Source organism: Monodelphis domestica, chromosome 3 (assembly GCF_027887165.1).
Source record: "Monodelphis domestica isolate mMonDom1 chromosome 3, mMonDom1.pri, whole genome shotgun sequence".
In the NCBI taxonomy this organism is placed as follows: Eukaryota; Metazoa; Chordata; class Mammalia; order Didelphimorphia; family Didelphidae; genus Monodelphis; species Monodelphis domestica.
Genome location: NC_077229.1, coordinates 426,872,175 through 426,893,045, shown reverse-complemented (window position 1 = coordinate 426,893,045; position 20,871 = coordinate 426,872,175). Strand labels below are relative to the sequence as shown.

The following is a 20,871-nucleotide window of genomic DNA, read 5'->3' as shown; positions in this document are numbered from 1 at the left end:
ATAAATACAATTAAATCTACATTTTTAATAAAAGTTTCTTTAATTCAACTTTCATTTTTCCTCATAATATATGAGTTCTAGACTCCAGTGTTAGTAGTTAATCGTTTTTTAGCCTCGGTTTCATTATCACTTGAGTGGGGATAATAATAACATATGTCTACCCAAATCATATACCTGTCTCCTATTATGTGACACAAATGAAATAATTCCCATACACCATTTTGTAAATAAACTGTTATTAGAATGTTCACTCTCCATATCCTTCCCTGTACTTGTGGGTGTACTTCAAGGCTCTTTCTTCGACTCTCTATGTTCATTCTTCATTGCCTCACCACTTCCTATGAAGTTAATTTTCATCTCCATAGAGATGATTTTCAAATTGATATATCTAGCCTTAGTCTCTTCCCTAAGCTTTAGTCTAATATTATCACCTCCTTATCAGATTTTTCTAAATGGATGTCCTAGAGTTAATTCAATCTCAGTTTATCTAAAACTGAACTCACTATCTTTTCTCTAAAACCTACCCTTCCTCTCATCTTTCCTATTTGTGTCAAGGACATCTCCATCCTTCTAGTCACCCAGTTTGGCACCTTGGTATCATACTTCATTCTTCTGTAGTATTTAACCCACATATTTAATTATATGACAGATCTTACCATTTCTACTTCCTCTCCACACATACTGCCACTGCCTTAGTTCCAACTCTCATTGATTTTTCCCTGTACTGGTGCAATGCCATCTATTGATCTCTCTGACTCAGTCTCTCACCATTCCAATTCATACCCCAAACAGCCAGCAAAATTATTTTCTCAAAATGCAAGTCTGGTCGTGTCACAAACTCCAAATGATGATACCCTTTTAACTGTAGGATCAAATATAAACTCCCCTCTTTGGTAGGTAAAACCCTTCCTGAAGCAGTCTCAAAACTACTTTTTAGCCATAGTGTGTTACTGTGTCCTTCACCCACTCTGTGATCTAGTGAGAACAGCCTTCTTACTGTTCCACAGAAGGCACATCTCCTGTCTCTGAGCCACTATATTAGCTAGCCTGAGTGCTTGGAATCTATGCCCTCCTCTTCTCAGCATCTTAGAATCCTTAGCATCCTTCAAGGATCAACTCAAATGTCATTTTCTCCATGAAGCCTTTTCTGTTCCCCTCACCCAAAACCTGCTAGTGCCCTCTCAAGCCTTCTACCAGGTTATAATGTTCCTTTTTTGGGTATTATCTATACCTTATATATGTGGGTGGCAGTTCTCCTTGCTACATTGAGAGCTCCTAGAGGACAGGGACAGTTTTATTTTTGTTAGTTAACTGACTGAAAGAGAAGAGTATCCAAAATGGAGAGAGGATAGACAATAATTTGAAAATGCTAAATAGTAGTCTAAAATAGATGTATAAACATATGTAAATTAATACAATGTTTGTGATTTGCAAGCAATATAGTATTGATGTGGCATAGCAATGAATGGAAAAATTGAAATTGTGAGGAGTTAATCAGGGAAAGCTTCCTGGAGGAATAAAATCATGGAGTTTGCAAACATAAAAGTATATTTTCTGGTGTGATGTGTGATCATAATTGTGGTTAAGTTTCAATTCTGACACTGCTATCCCTGTAGGCTTGCTCTTATGCATAAATGAAAGTAGTTTACTCTTTTTTTAATATTGATCAAATAATAAGTGATATATATGTATATACATATATATACATACATACATACATATATATACATATATATATATATATATATATATATATATATATATATATAGTAGTTTAAGGTGAGCTAAGTGCCTTTTATTCATGATCTCATTTGATTCTTGCCAGCAAGGCACTTGAGGGTTATTCTCTCCATTTTACAGATGAGAAAACTGAAACTCAAGAGATGTTACTTGCCTGTGATCATTCAGCTAACAAGTATTGGATGTAAAATTCAAGGTCAAATTCCTGCTAACTCCAAGACTATATACATTACCATTCTGTTGCTCCATGATATAGTCTATGTATTTTAAATATTCTTTGGTGTTTAAAAGAAAAAAATGAATCCCAAGAACTCATCCTTAAGATGACTAGAATATGTTGTTGATTTAGATGTTCACTCCAATACTGTAGGTGGTGACTCATTTTTGGCCTCTCATTCTATCTTTCCAGAAATATAAACATGGGAATTTCTCCCAGCATGTTGCAGGCATTTCCTCACTTCCTCCTGACTTTATGAGGTTACTATTGAAATACTTGTCTTTTTTTTAGCTATCATCACATGAGCTTACCATGTGACTAGCCCATATCTTTTCTCCCTATCAAATATTACCCTGATGATGGTTTTTACTCCTATTCCTTTTCAAAGTCTTCTTTGGTTATATAGTTTATGCTCTTCACACCCAAGATGAACCTCTTCATTTCCCTGTGTAGGAAATTAATTTTTAGAACTCCAGTTTCATAAAAATATATATTCATTTCCAAGATTAGAAGGAAAGTGAAGAATCCTAAAACTTGAAGTTACCTAATTCTATTTTCATTTGTCCAGTTCTCTATGAAGGAGAAAAAATGTAGTCCAGGAAGCTGGATTATTGTTAGGTTTTAATATCTCAGTTTTTCATGCATTCAACAAACATTCATTAAGCAAATGATATTTACGTATAATAGTGTGAACTAACTGCCAAGGTATATAAGATCTTTTTTTTTCTGAACTCTTATCTTCTGTCTTAGAATCAATAATGCATATTGGTTCCAAGGCAGAAGAGTGGTAAGAGCTAGGCAATGGGGGTCAAGTGACTTGCTCTGGGTTATACTGTTAGGAACTATTTGAGGACAGATTTGAACCCAGGACCTCCTGTCTGGCTCTCAATCCACTGAGCAACCCAGTTTCCCTCCCCAAACCCCAAGGTATATGGAATCTTATCTTTTCCTTTACTAAGCTTATTAACAAAAAATATATATATATATTTTTGTTAGGTAGTAGTGGAAATGTCAAAAATTGTTTTTAAAAGTCAAAGACCAAGGCCTTATTCATACTGAAATCTGTCTTGGAGCCCTGAAATCTTTAGCCAAAGCTTAGAGATTAAAGTATGTTATTTTATCAGTGCTATTAATCAGATGAGGCCAGAAGTTTCAATATATCTTCTTTGTGAATAACTCTTACTTTGTAGTACTTGCTTTAGAGCAACAGCAATTAAAGAAATGTATGTAGATAAAAAGGTTGCTCAGTGGATATAATGCTGAGCTTGGGGAGTCAGGAAGATTTGAGTTCAAATTTGACCTCAGTAATTTCCTGGCTGTGTGACCCTGGGCAAGCTACTTAATCACTGACTATCTAATGAAAGGATCCACTGAAAAGTCAGGGGTAATAGTTCTGCCAAGAAAACCTCATGAATGACTATGGGGTCATAAAGAGTTAGTTACAAATGAACATCTTAGCAACAACAATAGCATGGATAAGAAGAGAACGCCTTAATTATACCCAAAGATTTCTTTTTGTTTAAGATCCTGCTACCCCCAAATCCTCTTTTTTCCCAAATTTTGCTATTAGCTGTTCTCAAAAATATGTGTTTGTTGAGAAGAAATTTGTTAATTCTAGAGAGATAACACAATATAATGGGAACAATGCTCTTCCCAGAGTCAGGAAAGCCTTAGATGGCAATTTTCTCTTCTTACTAGTTGTTTGATGCAGAAAAGTCATCTCATCTCACTGAGTCTCATTTTTGTTACATATAGAATCCTAATAATAATATCTGTAGCACCTATCACATAAGAAAGCCTCAAAGTGAGATGATGTATGTACTTGCACAAACCTTAAAACACTCCATAAAAGCCATTTAGTGGGTGTTCTAAGCTGAAAATCAGTTCAACAGCTTTAAAAGTCATTGCTTTGGTTACAAAATTATAACTAAACTATTTAGTAGTGACTATTTCGTATTGCTACCACATTCCCAAAATAAGTGCTGCAGAATCATGGTCTTGTGGCTCAATATTTTAACTCTATATACTACACCGTGGCTGCAACATTGAGCAATCTCTCCACTTGGTCCAGAAAGGAAGTTCACCATTTATTCTTGTGGATATATTTCCATTCTCTATGATTTTGAAGTTGGTTGCTCCCACCCTCCAGTTTCCTAGCCCCAAAGAGTTAGATTCAGACAGTGTAATAAGGTTTTCTCCCATTTCTTACAATTGAATACAATTTTTCCCCATGACAGAAGTTGGACTAGATATATAACTGAATACAAACTAAACTAGTTCCAGAATTCAGTCACAAAATAGAGTCAGTGTGGTTCATTCAATTCCCACAACCAAATACTTGCTGTCTTAATCCTCTCTATTCCCTTAGATATAGAAGTAATAGTAGAATCTAGAATTTAAATAGCATTTCTAAAATATTGACTTATTCTTATAACTCAAGGAGGTAGATACTATCATTTTTCCCATTTTATTGAAGCAGTTCAAGAGAGCAAATGACCCTTCCAGAGTGACACAGCCAGGAAGTATGTAAGACCAAATTTAAATTCACATCTTTCTGCCTCCAGATCCTGTGCTCTATCCACTGTGCCACCTAATTGTACCTTCTACTATATCCTTGCTATTGTGAGTGTGTATGTATGTACAAGTATAGCAAAAATCTTAGAGATGGAGGGCAAGTATATTGGACTAACTATTCTTTAGAATAACCACAAGCTTATATATTTATCTCTCTATCACTAGCACAAATTTCTGCTGTGAGTTCAGAGGTGTTATTTCTTGCATAAGCCAAGGCAATTGATTGCAATGTGGTACTCAAATATAAAAACAAGGAAAGAAAAATGCATCAGCTTGTTGAAGAGAGATGCCTGTACCATTCTATAGGAAAGAGAATATTAGATTTCTAACTGCATGTTTCATCCATACTTACCAAACAATGAAGATTACATCAGAAAAATGAGCAACACTTCAATATACCTAAGATTGTTGTTGTTTGGTCATTCCTTCAAGTCTGACTCATCATGGACTCAACATGACCTCATCAACCATAGTTTTCTAAAAGGATTTCTGGGCAAGGATACTGGAATGGTTTGCCATTTTCATCTATAGTAGATCCAGAGGATTCCTTTGTCAGGAAATAAGAGATTCAATGACTTGCCAGGATCACACAACTAGGAAATGTATGAGGCTGGATTTGAACTCAACTCTTTCTGATTCCAGGCCCAATTCTCTACCCACTGAGGCACTTAACTGCCTCCTAGATATACAGAGGTTAAATAACTTGCCCATGGTTGCATAGCTAGGAAGTTTCTAAGGTAATTTGAATTCAGATCTTTCTGCCTCCCAGTCAAGTGCTCTTAACCACTGAGTTACAACTATCTTTAACCCTGAGACTGAAAATTCTTCAAATTTATAGAAAACACATGACTAATCACCATTGTTACATAATGATCATAGAACTGATGGTGATTTCTAAAATTATGTAGTTCAACCACTTCATTTTAGATGAGAGAAGGGAGGCATATAAGTGGAGGCACAGAAAACAAAGTGATTTCCCTAAGGTCAGCCAGATAGTAAGGAACAAAGCTGGCATACAAATCCAAGGATCTGATTTGAAGAAAGAAAGAAAGAAAGAAAGAAAGAAAGAAAGAAAGAAAGAAAGAAAGAAAGAAAGAAAGAAAGAAAGAAAGAAAGAAAGAAAGAAAGAAAGAAAGAAAGGGAGGGAGGAAGAAAGGGAAGGAAGGAGGGAGAAAGGAAGAATAAAAGGAATGAAAGAAAAGAAAAGTATTTTGCTTTTGTTGCCCTAAAAATATTAAAGTAATATAAAAATGGCAAATGGCAAAAATCATTTGACCTGCAGTTACTTTCTTAATATATGAGACAATGTGGTATAGTGAGTTGGCCAGGAAGACTTGACTTTAAACCCTATTTACAACCCATATTGTCTATATAATCAAGGGAAAGTCATTTCACCTTTCAATATTCAATGCCAATCTATATCTATAGAGGGAAATTCTGCACCTGTGAATTCCTTATAATCATGAACTCAAAGGTTCCGTTCCTGTTTTATCCTATACCTAACTCCCTTTATAGAGTGGAATTTTTACTCAGGGTTACTTTTAAGTGCCTGATCTTTCTGTCAGCTGCAGCTACTTTTCATTTCTCCCAAGCTCTGGGAGCAGCTGAAAAGGACTAGAAAAATGAAGGCTGGGATGCTGACGATGAAGCTGGCTGAAGAATTGAACAAAGGAGAGAAGCAAATGCTCCTATTGACCTTGGTGCCTCTTGTCAGTAACTTTAATAAAATTCAGAAGTATGGAAGCTGTTGTAAGCAGATTGATAAACTACTCAATATTTATTATGCACCTAGGTTAAATTCTGGAGATTACAAATAAGGCAAAAAGATAGCCCCTGCCCTCAAAGTACTTATTATCTAATATATACAATCTATGCAGACAAATATATAGGAAGCAAGTTATGTACAGGATAAAGAGAAAATAACAGTGAGAAAACCCTGAAAATAAGAAGAGTTGGTTAAGTCTTCCTGTAGAGGGTGGAATTAATGGATTGATTCTATGCTAAAGAAATCAATATCATTCAAGGAGGGGGGAAAAGAAGTGCAAGAGTGATACATTGGTTCAATTGGCCAACATTTTTACAATGATGCATTCATATAGCACTTTATATTTTCAGTGTTTTCATGTCCATTAACCTTTGATCATCACAACAAACCCATGAGGGTCTTAAAGCAGTTCTATTATTCTCATTTGACAGCTAGGAAAGTAAGGATCAGAAAAGTAAAGTGTGTTTCCTGAGGTCTTATATCTTGTCACTGAGACAGCCAAGAATAGATAGTGCCTATGTCTCTAGATTCCTCTTTTCTCTATACCACACTGCCATCCAAAGCTAATACAACTTCATAGGACAGGTTAGTGGAAAATCCAATGGTACTCTAACAGGGAGACCTCACTTAAAATTGAACGTTAAGTTTGAGGAATCACATTACTAGAAAAACACAGACCAAGTAAAAGAAGATCTGAAAAGAGAAATGGGAAAGAACCATATGAAGGAAGATTAAAAGGGCTAAATATATAAATATACAAATAAATAAAGCCCTCTCAGTGAAAACTAAAGGAGGTTTGTGATGATTGATAGCCAGAAATATTGAAAGATCTGAAACACAAAGGAGGCGAAGGCTTACTGAACATTCAAGGCAGTACCGGCTGCTAGAAGATGGGGAAAATGGGGTGAATTTTAAGAAAAAGTGACAATTTGAGATGAATTTTAAAGAAACTCCTGACAGTGAAAACTGATACAGTGTTGAAGTTTCCAGGGGGAAATCGTGTGCAGGCAGTCCCTGGAGACATCTAAAGCCACACTGAGAAAATGACTGGAAAGTATCCTGTGGGGAACAACCCTGTGTAGAAATCAAACTTAAAAGAGAACACTTTGAAGATTTCTTTTCTAATTTATATTCTCCTGAGATACCACCAAGAAGAGGGAAAAAAATAGTGGGGAAGAATGGATTGAGGACTCCAGTAGCAGGGGGTTTACTTGCTTTACTTACTTGCTTGACTCATATCTCTACCTAGTCAGTCAAAGTCAAGTGTCTGGAAAACACATGGCTCACACCTCAGATGATCTCTTCGTTATCCAGGACACTTCCTTCACATGACCAATTAGAGGCAGCGAGAGAATTATGAAACTAAATCATGAGAGGCATCTGTGGAAATTGTGTGTCTCAGAAGCTCAAAATCAATGCAAATCTCTAGAACAAAAGTGTTACATTAGAATGCATCCAGGATTTAAAGTAATATATAGTTTTGGGGGAAAAGAATAGAAAAGAAAGAAAAAAACACTTATGTTAAAATGGCCAGTTGATGATTTTAATCTCAGGCTTTATTGTCTCAAGAACTTTTCAGAAGTGTCTAATGTTTCTTAGTGGAAATGGTAGAACTGGTTACATTTTTCTAGTGAATTATAAGCATAAACCAAACATATCTGGTCATGTCAGTACAAGAACTGTTATAAAAAATCCATACTCTGTCTTGTTTGCAGGAGCTCATCATAAATACTTTAGAAAATGACCTAACTTTAGTCTAGACTTTGGACAAGACCAAGACAATAACATTCTTCTTGCCCTGAAAATCAGGTTACTAGCATCAGCCATCTAGAACACAATTGAGAGTCCAGTAATTAGAGATACTGTTGAGCAATCTAAAGATAATCATGGATATTTAGATTGATTAAGAAGCCTTAGATATAATTTTGCCACGCCTCCTCATTTTACAGAAGAGGAAAGGGAAGACAAAAAGCAAGAGAAAGAACTGTTATAAAGTCTGTGTACTTTATTCATACCCTCACTCACAACTTACTTATTCTTACTTGTTGCACAATTCTAACAAGATGACATAGCTGAAATCCCAGAAATCCTATAAGCAGCAAATTAAAAAAAAAATATATATATATATATATTTCATGGCAAAGCCAGATTCAATAATAGTAGGAACAAGGAAAAGCTAAAAATCTAAAGAGAAGGGAAAATAATGAAAATTAAAAAAAAAAACTGGTAAAGGATTCCCCCAAAGAACAGTCTGGGCCCATTTTATACATCAATGGTAATCACTATTACCATAAACCTTCCCTTTCTCAGTTTCCCCTGAGGACATACTAATATTATGGCCAAGTAAAATGATTGCCTTTTAATGACCCTGGGTCATTAATAAAAGGTTAATTCTAAAACATTGTACTCTATTTAGGAAGGGAGGGAAGTGTGTAATTCATTTAGAGGGTTGTCTACCAGAAACAAACAAACAAACAAACAAACAAACAAACAAATAAATGAATGAATAAAAGTAGACTTTATAAATTATGTTACTTTGAATATCATTATGCTTCAGTTATCTGGAAAAATTCCACATGTAGAACTCATTCCCCTTGGTTGGTACCAGATAAATGAGGTGTCAGTGAAATTAATGGTAATGGTTTTATGAACTTTTTGCTCTTGTCATTTAAAAAAATGATTCAAATACACTTTGGTTTGTCCAGAGTGATATTTTCTTCATAAAACACCTAATTAAATATGGATTCTCTAAGTATTTGGTATTTTAATACCATAACATCTGAAATTCCCTGGCAATTCCAAGAAAACATTGATGGCCTGCTCTTCTGGAAGGAAGAGGGCAGAGGTTTAAATGTTAAGCAAGTAAAGGAGATAGAGCTAGGGGAATGGAGAGGCTAGCTATCATCATCATGGACAAAAACATGAGACATAATAAAAGTCTTCTTCTTGTGAAGCTGCAAGGCTCCTATGAAATGAGCTGAGAAGCAAATCATCACAGAAGGTGAGTCCTGGAAATTAAGTTATTGAATAATTCTAGAATATAATTTCTCCTTTGAAGGACAATGGATCAAAGGCCACATTCTTCTATTACAAATGCAAGAACAAACAAGATTTTGTGCTGCAGATGCCATTCAATAAAATATTAAGTTTTGGTAAATCCAGCTCATCAAATTCACCCCAAAGTTATTTATAGAAAATGTCAGAAGCTGTGTTAGTTAGGGAAGGGAAAAGAAAGAAACAATGAAGAGAATAATCTTGCAGAATACAAGAGGGTAAAAGTTGACCTTCATTCAAGGTATACTTGAAGGTTAAGTTCTTAAACATGGTCGATTAAATAGAGAATAAATTATATATTTACTATTTAAAAAAGAAAAAAATTTAAAAACCAGAATAATTTTTGCATTTGGAACCAATATAGGCAGAAAATAAATAAAGGTAGAAGGTTAAACTAGAAGTCAGAAGATCTGGCTTCAAATACCACTTCTGGAAAAATCCTTTTAACTTCAGTCAAGTCATTTAGCATGGCCTTAGTTTCCTCATCCATTGAAAATGTGGATTGGAATGAATGGCCTCCATAGTCACTTCTAGAACTTAGTAATGCAATACTATTCAAATTACTGGCAAATGGCTGGCATCAAGAGTAAAAAGAAGGGATATTTAACCAAACATTTCATTATATCTTCTTAAGATTGTAGCTTGGATCAGAGTTAAGAAAATTTCCAAAAGGGGATACAGTAGGATATCATTTTACATGAACTCAACACAAATGAATTCAGGTATAAGAGACTGGAAATCAAAAGGAAAGAAGGGAGAAAAATAGGTAAAATATATATTTTAATTAACTGATAAATATGCTCCATTTTACCAAGCAGCATAAAGTCTCTCAGCAGTTTGTTCAGTTCTGTTCATTCTTACTCTGAGAAACGTTAGTGTGTCATTACATTGTTTTGCTCCATACATTAGTTCCAGAATAAGTCTTTTTCTGAGTTCTCTCTTATAACAAGCCATGTCAATGTCAGAGCAGTGTTTCTCTGTTTGATTAACACTATTAGTTATTAACAATGACCCCAAAGTACAAGAATAGTGGTGTTGGTAGCTCTGGTAAGCCTAAGAAAAGTTACTAAATATGTTTGTATAAGAAATACTTATTAAATAATAGGGATTGCTATTATGTGTGATTGTCAACCTACGGGAAAGGTCTGAGAATATATTAGTCACATAAAATGAGTACTACTGTATTTTAAAAATATTTTATTAATATTTTGTTTTATATCATATGAATTACATCCACTCTCCTTTTCTTTCCTCTTCCCAGAGAGTTATTCCAGATAATTATTAATAAAAAAAGAGGAATAAAAGGGAAAAAAGCAGTAAAACTATTTTATACATTGAAAAAAATTATAAATGTATACATTGTTCCATATTGGATTTGCCACCTCTGTAAAGGAGTGAGATAAAGGTGCTTTCATAGATCTCTTCTTTGTAATTCTGGAATATTCACTTTAGAGAGATTTGTGATTGTTGCTCCTTCTACTGACATTAGCAATAACTTGAAGAGTGTTTTCTTGGTTCTGCTTTCCTCACTCTACATCAGGTCATGGATCTCCAAAGGGAGAGCTTCCAATGATACCTATGACACCCTTTATAAATCTTCTGATGCCTGTCTCACTGTGGCATAGAGGTGACTTCAGTCCCTTGAATGCCACGGGGACTACAAGCTTTGACCAGTGCTACCATTTGTTTGGCTAATGCAGGCCTGGTGAAAGATTGTTTGGGTATGATCCAAGGTCCATATGTAATGACAGTTTCAGTAACAGAGTAGGCTCAGGTGATACATTTAAAGTGATTCACAGAAATCATCTACCAAAGCACAGAGTGATTGTGATACAGACCAGAGGAGGGAGTACTTGAACTCATGGAATCACAGCTCCTTGAAATATTGAAGTAAATAGCAAACAGTCAGCAAATACTTCTTCATATGTACTGAGGATACAAATGTAAAAATAAAAAAAACGCCTACTCCATCTAACAGCGAGGCTAAGAAGATCCGAGTTAAATCTTGACTCAGTCATTTACTCATGTGACCCTAAGCAAGTTGCTTAACTTCTCTCACTTTATTTATCTATAAAATGGGGATGATAATAATAGTACCTAGCTCATACTATTATTGTCCCTATTTTACAGATATATCACAGAAGACAGACTTGAACCCAGTTTCCGTGACTCCAAACCAGGACTCCCCTTCTAGTACCTTGCTGCACTTCAGGAGACACTACTTCACATAAGGATCTTACAATTTAATTGGAGATATAAGTCACAAAACCTAGGGAAAAGTACTGATATCATAGTGTTGCTAACCATGTACATTTATTTTTCTAGAGAGTTGCATTCATGCAGATGAATAAAAATGTGTTTTTTTTTTCTTTTAGGCTAACATGTCAGCTCAGTTGAATTTTGTAAGTGTTTATTCAATATTGAATAAAACTGTGCTTTATGCTGAGGGCAAAAAGATAAACATGAAACACTGCCTCCCTTCCAGAAACGCACAGTTTGATGGGTATGGGGGTTAATAATATGTTTACATAGATAAACAAATAAGGGATATTTTAAGGAGGAAGAGTACACTAAAAACTGGTGAGGGCAAAGTGGTGATCAGGGAAAGTTTACCTAAAAGAAGGTAATTGAGGAAAGCATAAAAGGAAAATAGAAATTCTGAAAGGCAGAAACAAGGAGGCAATATAATCCAGATATGCTATACTGATGTCTGGAAACAGTTAGTGGTCTATTATAGCTGATTCGTAGAGTCCTTGAAATAGAATAGTGTGAACTAAGGAGAGAAATGTCAGTTAAGAGTCAGATTGACTCAGCATTATGCAGCTTACATGAAGGATCCATTGTGTCTCTCTACAACTTGCTTGTATTTTGCTTGTAGTGCAAATTACATATTCATTTTTTTCTTATCTACAACCTGAATATACCTTTCCATTGGTTGTCTTAAGATAGAATCAAAAGAGATATCTATGTTTCATTCTTCTGACCAAATACATTCTATCTGCATCAAAGGATTCTCAAAAGTATTTTGAACACCAGAAGATTTAAAAAAGGCAATTTTATTTTCACAGATTAACCTAATAAATTGCTTCTTCAAGAACTAAAAATTTAAGTTGGTGACCTATTTTTAGTAAATCTATCTTGGCTCTTAGTGATCACTTCACTCTCCTAAATCCTTACAAACTTTGGAACCTAAATAATACTGATTTGAATTGATTCTAGCAATGTGTTAATTGTTAGCAAAAGAATGGCAAGCATATGTTTGTAGATCTATTCATTTCCAGAAAACTTCTACACTAAAATTGTTGGAGATGTTTTCAAGTTTGCAAAGACAGCATTCATAAACCTTAATTGAATAGTTTAAGACAAGCCCCCCAAACATATTCTATGCCAAAGTATCACGTCATAGATTAAATAGTATTGGTAGAACACAGCATTAATTTCACAGTAAGAAAGTCTTACCTGTACTCCACATATCAAGGGAGTCAAGGAGCCTAGTTGTATGCCTAGGAAACAGGAAACTGTGACTCAAAAGGGATGAGTGAGATACAAACAAACAGGCTAGAACATTTAACCAGTGTTATGTTTATATTTAATTCAGTGTTTTTCAATCATGGTTTAAGTGAGATTTGAAGCTACAATTCATTAAGGTATAACTGTTGTGACAACTAGGGAAAGTCTTTAGTCTTTCTGTGGAGTATCAATGCAAAGAGAAAGAGTGGAGAAAAAAATGAGGCTCACTGTTTACATTTTATGAATTGGAAATGTGCATGGTATTTACCGCTCTACTTCAGGGATTACAGTATTTTTGCAGAAGCAAGTGACTTTTTATCTTTAGTTAATTAATCACTGAATCCCCAGTAGGTTTATGCCATTATTCTTTTAACTCAGGCACAGCTAAGGTTTCCAGAAATTTACATAAATACTTCATCTAAGAGATTATCTTCTGAGTTGGACTAATCAATTAAAAATTCATCATGTGAGTCAGTAATAACATAAAAAAATAGGTAAATAGAGGGCTACGTTCCCAACTTACAACAGTCCTAAAGACAAACCCAGCCCATCACTGCTAAACTTCAGGATAACTAATACCAAAATTACTCTCACACCACTCTGTTTCCAGGAGTTGGTGTTTGTTAGATGAAGTTTCTCATGATTGGTCCCTATTGTCCCATTTGGGCAGAGAAGGGGCAATCCTTAAGCTCTCTCCTTTATGTTACATTTTTTTTCTATATTCTGATGAAGGTAAAAGACTAACTCTTCTAATGAGCAGATCTCCCTTGCAAAAAAGATGAGGCACAAAATCTATTGTCAAGACAATCCAACAAATCCTATGAGGCTGTAGAACAATTTGCTTTCAAACATGTGATATTTGAGAATAATATCTCAGAGAAGTAAGATTTCAGAACTATAAGCACTGACATAATCTATGGGGCTTCTTAGAATAAAGTTACAGTATGAGAGACTGGATTTTAATATGATCTGATATTCTGAAGACACAAGTTACTAGATACTATATCACTAATGTGATATTATTTCACTGCTATGAAAAATTCCCAGACTGATCCCTAGGTAGATTTTAGATTGTGGGACCATAAAATTTAGACCTTGAACACTTAAAAAAATATCTAGTCAAATTCTTCCCCCTTTACAGATAAGGAAAAAGAGCAACAGAGAGGTAAATTGTCCCAAGGACACCATCAGTAAGGAGATCATGTGTTATGATGGAAAGAACACGATTTAACACTCACATAAATCTTGATTCTGACATAATCTGTGTAACCTTGTACAAGTCACTTTAGCTCCATAGACATCAGTTTCTTCAAATGAAAAAAATGAGAATTTGAATTAGATGGATTCTAAGGTTCTTTCCAACTTTAAATCTATAATCTAGGATCCTAAATAGCAGAAATTAGATTCCAGAATTTCATGTAGTGAGATGAGCAATGCAATTCCAGCACTGTTTCCCAACCCCCTTTCCATGGTGAAAATAAAAGAAAAAGATGGTATTGAAGATAATTTGTCTGAAAAGATTTCCCTTGAAAATCTACTACAAGTAGAAATCATACAGCTGGGTACACACTTCTGGTGCCTTAGCACTAACTTGGACAGTTTTCTAGGCTGCTGATGCCGTTTCTCACTGGGGAACTTAGAGTAAGGCTTCATTTTGGAATTAAAGCAGGATTAAAGCTCTTGCCCTCCTATGAAAACAATAAGGAAGTTTGCTTAGAGGTTAATTTAGTACAGAATAGATGTAAGACTGAACATACTGAGAAGTTATAAATCTCTCCATAGAAAAATGCCTATCAGCAGCTTTGTCCAACCTTGCTTTTAAGAGCATTAAACTAAATGCACTAAGTCTAATATATTCACATATAACACATGTGGTGGCCGTTTCACATGCTTCATAACTCAGAGGGCAACTGCTGCTGTGTGTGAAATGGATGCTGTGACAGGTCACTAGTGATTTATACTGCACCACTCAGAGAGAAGCTGAATGCCAAGTTGCCCAGACACCAGGAGGTTCTGACATAGTCTACTCGATGTCGTACCCACATGTGTCTGGGCTGACTCTCTCCCTCCCGAGAGAGAGAGAGAGAGAGAGAGAGAGAGAGAGAGAGAGAGAGAGAGAGAGAGAGAGAGAGACTAATTTAAAGAATATCCAGGTTATCTAGTCCCAGAAATATGATCTTATAAAATATGATCCAAATTTGCATAAGGATTTTTATGTATATTGAACCCCATAGTTTCATTGAATCTTTCTCTGTCTCTCTCTGTCCCTGTTTATCTGTCTCTGTCCCTTTCTCTCTTCACTTAGCAGATGATGCTGGTCATCTTTGCTTGAATTCACTCCTTTGCTTTATAGCTCAAGACAACTATAAAAAGAGTTGGCATTTCACAAACAATGGTTAAAACAGACTAAAAGAGCTTCATCATTCTCATCCCCACGTATCATATTCCTCACCCAACACTGACACTGTTCAATGATGGCCTTTGTTATAAAGTTGTGTGTGTGTATGTGTTTTTAAACAATTTCTTACATCTCCAAAGTAGCTTTGGGCTTTAGTCAGCAAGAGTGAAAGGACAGCCCCATTGTGTTGGCCTCCATAATCCTTTGTTACCAATCAACAAAGTCTTTAAAATGCCCTGCTGAATGGGAATTTTGCCAAATAGCAAACCAGCTCCTTGGCCTTATTAAGGGCACCTCCTACTGGTCCTTTCATACAGTGAATTATGCTTTCTTCATTATCCGTCCCCTGCTAGGTTTCTGAAGGGAGAAAATAGCTACTAAGAAGAGAAGAGGAAATTCAGATTAATGAACAGAAGCCAGAGTCCCTGGAGGAGCCTTATCTAAGAGTAGGGTCCTCTTTACCTGTTACCTGAGCAGAAGAGAACAACACATTTACAAATTAAGCAAGGATGCTTAGAGATACTTAGAACTTTAACTATTTAGGTACCCAAACCTACACATTTTTGAAGGCTGGAATACCTTCATATTTATGGTTTTTTTAAAAAAAAAAGCTCAGAGAAGTCTTTTGATGTATGAATTAAAGAGAGATCGGATGCTCCAGATCTCGGATAGATTTAAAGGCTGAAGGGGTTGGGGGCGGGAAAGGGTCGCTAAGTCACTTTCCCTGTCGGAACCACAATTTCCTCTTCCATACCAGGAGGGGAATGGATCGGATGACCTTTAATGTCCGAACCAGCTCTAACATTGTGGATTTTATGGTTATCTGACTCGGAATGAAATCCGCCAAAGAACTGCACCATTATAGTCGTAACTCTAATTTCTAGTATTTGCTCTCCTCAAAAGGAAAGCACTCTTTTCTTGTTTGTTTGTTAAACATAATAGTCTGGTTAACATTGCAGTACCTCTCTAAGAACAGTATCTTCTAGTCAATGCATCTGTGCCTTCTCCCCAATTTCCCCCAGTCTTTTTTCTCCCTCCTCTCCCCGCTCTCAAGTAAGCCCTAAAACATACAGAATTTACACTGAATGACAGATCTCCCCTAAAAAACTTCCCTTCTTTCTTCCTCCAGGAGATAGTGGCAAGTCAATCATTTTCTGGAAGATGATCGAGACCAAGTCCCTGGTCTGGTAGGACTTATGATGGAAATTTAAGAGACACCAATTCATTACCCGGCTCTGGTAGCTCCTGGCCCACCTTCTGCGAGAGTAATTGCAGAGGACAATGCTATATACTGAAGAGTCTGGAAGTAAAGGGGTGAGGACCCTGGGGCTAGGAAGGGAACAACACTTGCACATAAACACACACACACACACACACACACACACACACGCATACCCACAGGCACAAAAACGCGGACAAATCCGGATACACACGCGAGCACACACGCACATACACACACACACGCATGCACCCATCCACCCACACAGGCATAGATCTCGACCCACAGGCACACATGGGCATAGATCCTGACCCAGACGGACGCGCGCGCACACACATTCAAAAGAAGCATTCTGACTCTCGTGGACGCGCTTAGAAGCCAAAGCCAACAGCAATACAGTACTCCAGGTGCCTCGGCAGCCCCAGCAGCTCTAGGACCTCCAAAATCGCCCTAGGGCTGAGCATCGGAATATCTCCCCACATCGAGAGGTGCTTTCTCCACTCCCAGTCCTTTAGAGGCATATGCCGCACTTTGCTGCGCAAAGAAAGCATAAATACAGCACCCGGAGGCATACTGGCCAGGCTGTAATTTTCATCTTAATTTATTATTAATTTTTGGGACGGGAGGGGGGGGGGTCTTCCTAGCGCCACCCTTCTCCGCTCCTCCTTCTCTTTCCTGCTCGGCTGTGTATTTTCATTTGGACTCAAGAAAAGGTCGTTTCCTAAGGGGATTTGCTTCCCTTCCTCTCCGCTCCTTTCTCTCCTCCCTCTCCCCTTCCACACCTCCTCGGTTTCCCCGGCTAGTTTCTCCCCCGCGCCCACACACTTGTGGGGAGGCTCTGAAGAAGCCAATAGTAGATTGTAATCATTCATTGCAATGTTTTTGATGTGTTTGACCATAGAATCCCACAGCTCCGCTCAGCCTTCTGCTACCGCCCGGGAGCCTCTGAGTATCAATTCCCTCTTTCTCTTTCTCTGGCCCAATTCAATACACAACCAGCTTTGCCATTTTTAATTAGAAACTCTTCCTGCCAAGAGCAGAGGGGAGAGCAAGCCAGTCAGCCAGCTCCGCCGAATATCAATCAATCCGAGTTGAGAGACGGACGCTCGAGGGTTAGGGGTGGTTGGCTCGCGAAGTAGCTTCTGCCCTCTGCTTTTTCTTCTCCTGAGCTACCCGCTGCCTCTGCCCCAGATGCTCTCCTTTCTCAGTACCCGTGCCCCAAAACGACCTCCTCCTTCAAATTCAAAATGCAAAAGCGCGATCATCTTTCTTGACTCAAATTTCAGTCTCCAAATCCAAGGTGACAAATACCAAGAAGATAATCACAAGCCAAGAAATCTTGCTCTTTTTCTCTGTGCCTCTGTCCCTCTATAACTCTCTGCTTCTATCTCTCTGTCTCGCCATCTCTATCTCTTTGTCTCTCTGTCTCTGTTTCTCTTTCTGCCTTACATTTTCCATATTTCTTAAATCCGTGCCTAGCGCTCTCCTTCTCCTCTCCTTGTTCTAATTTCCTTCATTCCACTTCCAGCCACGTAAAGATTCAACCCTTTAACCACTTCCCACACACCCACCCAACATACACACTCATATACACACATACCCCTTCCTGCCTCCCCCAGTCTCTCATCTCCCCTAAACAGCTAGCTAGCTTCGCAGGTCTACTCAAGTATTTAAAAAAAAAATACATATATACACGTATATGCATATACAAAGCGGCGCCCCAGTCCCATGCCACCCCACCCACCCTAACCCAAAGAGAAAAAAGTGTACATCCTTTATAATCACAGGGGGATGAGGTGAATATAGCGGGGACGCAAAGAGAAATATTTCGGAATATTTCCACAAATTTTTCTCCTGCCCCACCAAACCCATCCCTCTACCTCACGCCACCCCACCCCCGTCAATCAGTTTTCTCTTTAATGAAGTGAAAAGGTTAAAAAAAGAAGGGACTCGGGGGGGTGGGGGGGGGAGATGGAGCGCGGCGAAAGAGAAAGAGAAGAGCCACTTACCGGTGACTTGGAGATGCAAGCTGAGCAGGGAAGCCCCGAAGAGTACAAAAGCCAGCTTTGGTACCCAAACACATCCAAGACTATTCTCCATATTTCAGCCAACACCTACGGAGATTTTGGTCCCGGGCACCAACAGCACACACACACATACACTCACACACGCATACACTCATGCATACACACGCACTGAGCCCCTTCTGCCTCCTCCTCCTCCTCTTCCTCCTCCTCTTCCTCCTCCACCACCACCACCTTCTGCTCCTCTTGCGCCCGAGTTCCCTTTCTCGTCCACAGACAAGATTAGCAAAAAGGGGAAGAAAAAAGTTCCATCCAGTCCAGGAGCCCCCAGCCCCCACAAAGTAACTCAAGGGGAAGGAGGGGGGAAGAAGGGAGGAGGAAGCTTTCTCCAATGCTTGCGGATCATCAATAAACAGGCATATCCTGAAGAGAAACGGGAGGAAAAAAAAAAACACCAAAAAAAAATTTCAACAATCCTTTGGCAGAGATGTGAATTAAAAGGTTGAGCCTGGTTCCATGTCTTCGGCTATGTAAAGTTGAAAAACAAAAATCTACCAAAGGGATGGTGATGATGATTTTCTTCTCTTGAATGAGGGGAGGGGGGCGTGGGGAGAAGAGGCGGGGGTAGAAAGGGGTGTAAGGCAAGCTCTCACTTGTTACTGGAGCTGTCCGCCAGCAGTATGTGAGCTGGGAGTTGGAGCTGTACCATCCATTGATCCAGAGAAGTGGAAGGCTGGAAGGGAAAATGTGGAGAACGGAGGGAAACGAACTGGATCAGGCAAAGATTCCACGGGAAGGGGGGGGGGGAGGGTTGGAGGGAGGGGGACGAGAGAGAGAGAGGGAGGGAGGGAGAGAGAGGAGAGTGGGGAAAAAAGGAGAAAAAAAAAGGACGGAGAAGAGGCTTCCAGCAGCTGCATTCGCTTGGTCTACATATCAATGAGCAGGGATGCCCTCTGTGGGCAAAGCGTGGGAAGTCACTTTTCTCAATGGATCAGGTTAATCTACGGTGTGTTTTTGCCTTTTCTGCTATCACTCTTGACATTCGTCTTCAGTGAAATAATTTTTATTATGCTATATACCACCTCTGCCACGTTAAGCTTAAATGTCCTTCCTATTTGCTCCTCTGCTCTACAATTATGTCAACTCATAGTATCACATTACTGGAAAGAAGTTTGGGGCATGTCCAATTCTCCCTCCTTCTTTTTAATAGAGTAGGAAATTGGAGCCCCCAGAAAAGATAAAGTGATTTGTTGAGGCCATACAATTTACTAATAGCAGTCAAAGAATCATTGAATTTTTAGACATGAAGAAAAAGAATTACTAGTAAAAGGAAAAGATGAAAAAGTTCTTGATAATCAAGAAACCTGGGTTTTAATCTTACCTCTACCATGTTATGCATGTGACCTTAGGAAAATCCCTTAGCTTTGTCTAGGCCTCACTTCCCTCCTCTGAAAAATAAATATAAATATCCAAAGTACCACTTCTAAGATCCAGTTCTTTTTTTTTCTTTTCCTTTCTTCTTTTTTTCTCCCCCCCCCACCCCAATGAGAATCTAGAAAGTCTAATGGCTAAGAGACTAGTTCAAGGACACAAGAGCTGAAATTCAAAGTCCAAATCAGCAGTGTTTTTTTTTTCTTCTTCAGTGGCACTATTGCATGCCCCATACCATCACAAACTGAAATGCTAATGTTTTTTGACTAAATTCCTTTGAAATGAATAAAAAATATAAGTAATTACAGAGTGGTTAGTAAAGTTGAAGAGTAAAGATAATGTTTTTTTTTTTTAAGGAATAAGGAAATGTTTTTGTGTTTATGCTGAATTTCCACTATCAATGTGGAAGGTATTTGAGGGAAGGACATTAATTCATGTTTGTAGCTTACAAAGTGGAAGGGGAGAAGGCAGGAAAAAAAAGGTAGCAGGAAGGAAGGAAGGAAGGAAGGAAGGAAGGAAGGAAGGAAGGAAGGAAGGACGGAAGGAAGGAAGGAAGGAAGGAAGGAAGGAAGGAAGGAAGGAAGGAAGGAAGGAAGGAAGGAGGGGAGAGAAAGAAGTAGCTTAGTCTTTCTAATGGGATATTTCTCTCTTGTTTCTTGAATCTGTCTCTTATACTGCTTAACAGAAGAAAATTGTATGCAATCTATGTCTTTCTATAGATTTTGATTACATTAAACAAATGATCATATTCCTTAATATCGAAAAACTAATCCTCCTTCCTTTCTTCCTTAAAAAATGTTGAAAAAATGAAGCTAACACTAGAGTGTAGCTGCCCAAGTATCTTCTGAGCCCCACTGAAGGGCTATTGCTAGAAAGCAATCACACTTCTTTGTTTGTCTCCATATTGTTCAAGTCTCTTGAAGTGTTCATGGACCAGAG

The 20,871-nt window shown here is 37.7% G+C and overlaps 1 protein-coding gene across 5 annotated transcripts in view; it reads right to left on the bottom strand.

Annotated features, from left to right (window-relative positions):
- The window catches only part of DCC (DCC netrin 1 receptor), a 1,370,599-nt gene extending 1,351,300 nt beyond the window's left edge, over nucleotides 1-19,299 (bottom strand). Inside the window, exon 1 of one of the 5 annotated variants that reach the window (XM_007486716.2) lies at nucleotides 18,487-19,299. In XM_007486716.2, coding sequence (XP_007486778.2) covers nucleotides 18,487-18,577 — 91 coding nt within the window. In that variant the 5' untranslated portion in view covers nucleotides 18,578-19,299. The remainder of the gene's footprint in view (nucleotides 1-18,486) is intronic. The other 4 variants (XM_056824442.1, XM_056824443.1, XM_056824444.1 and 1 more) reach the window with 4 other exon arrangements.
- Nucleotides 19,300-20,871: the final 1,572 nt, after the last annotated feature.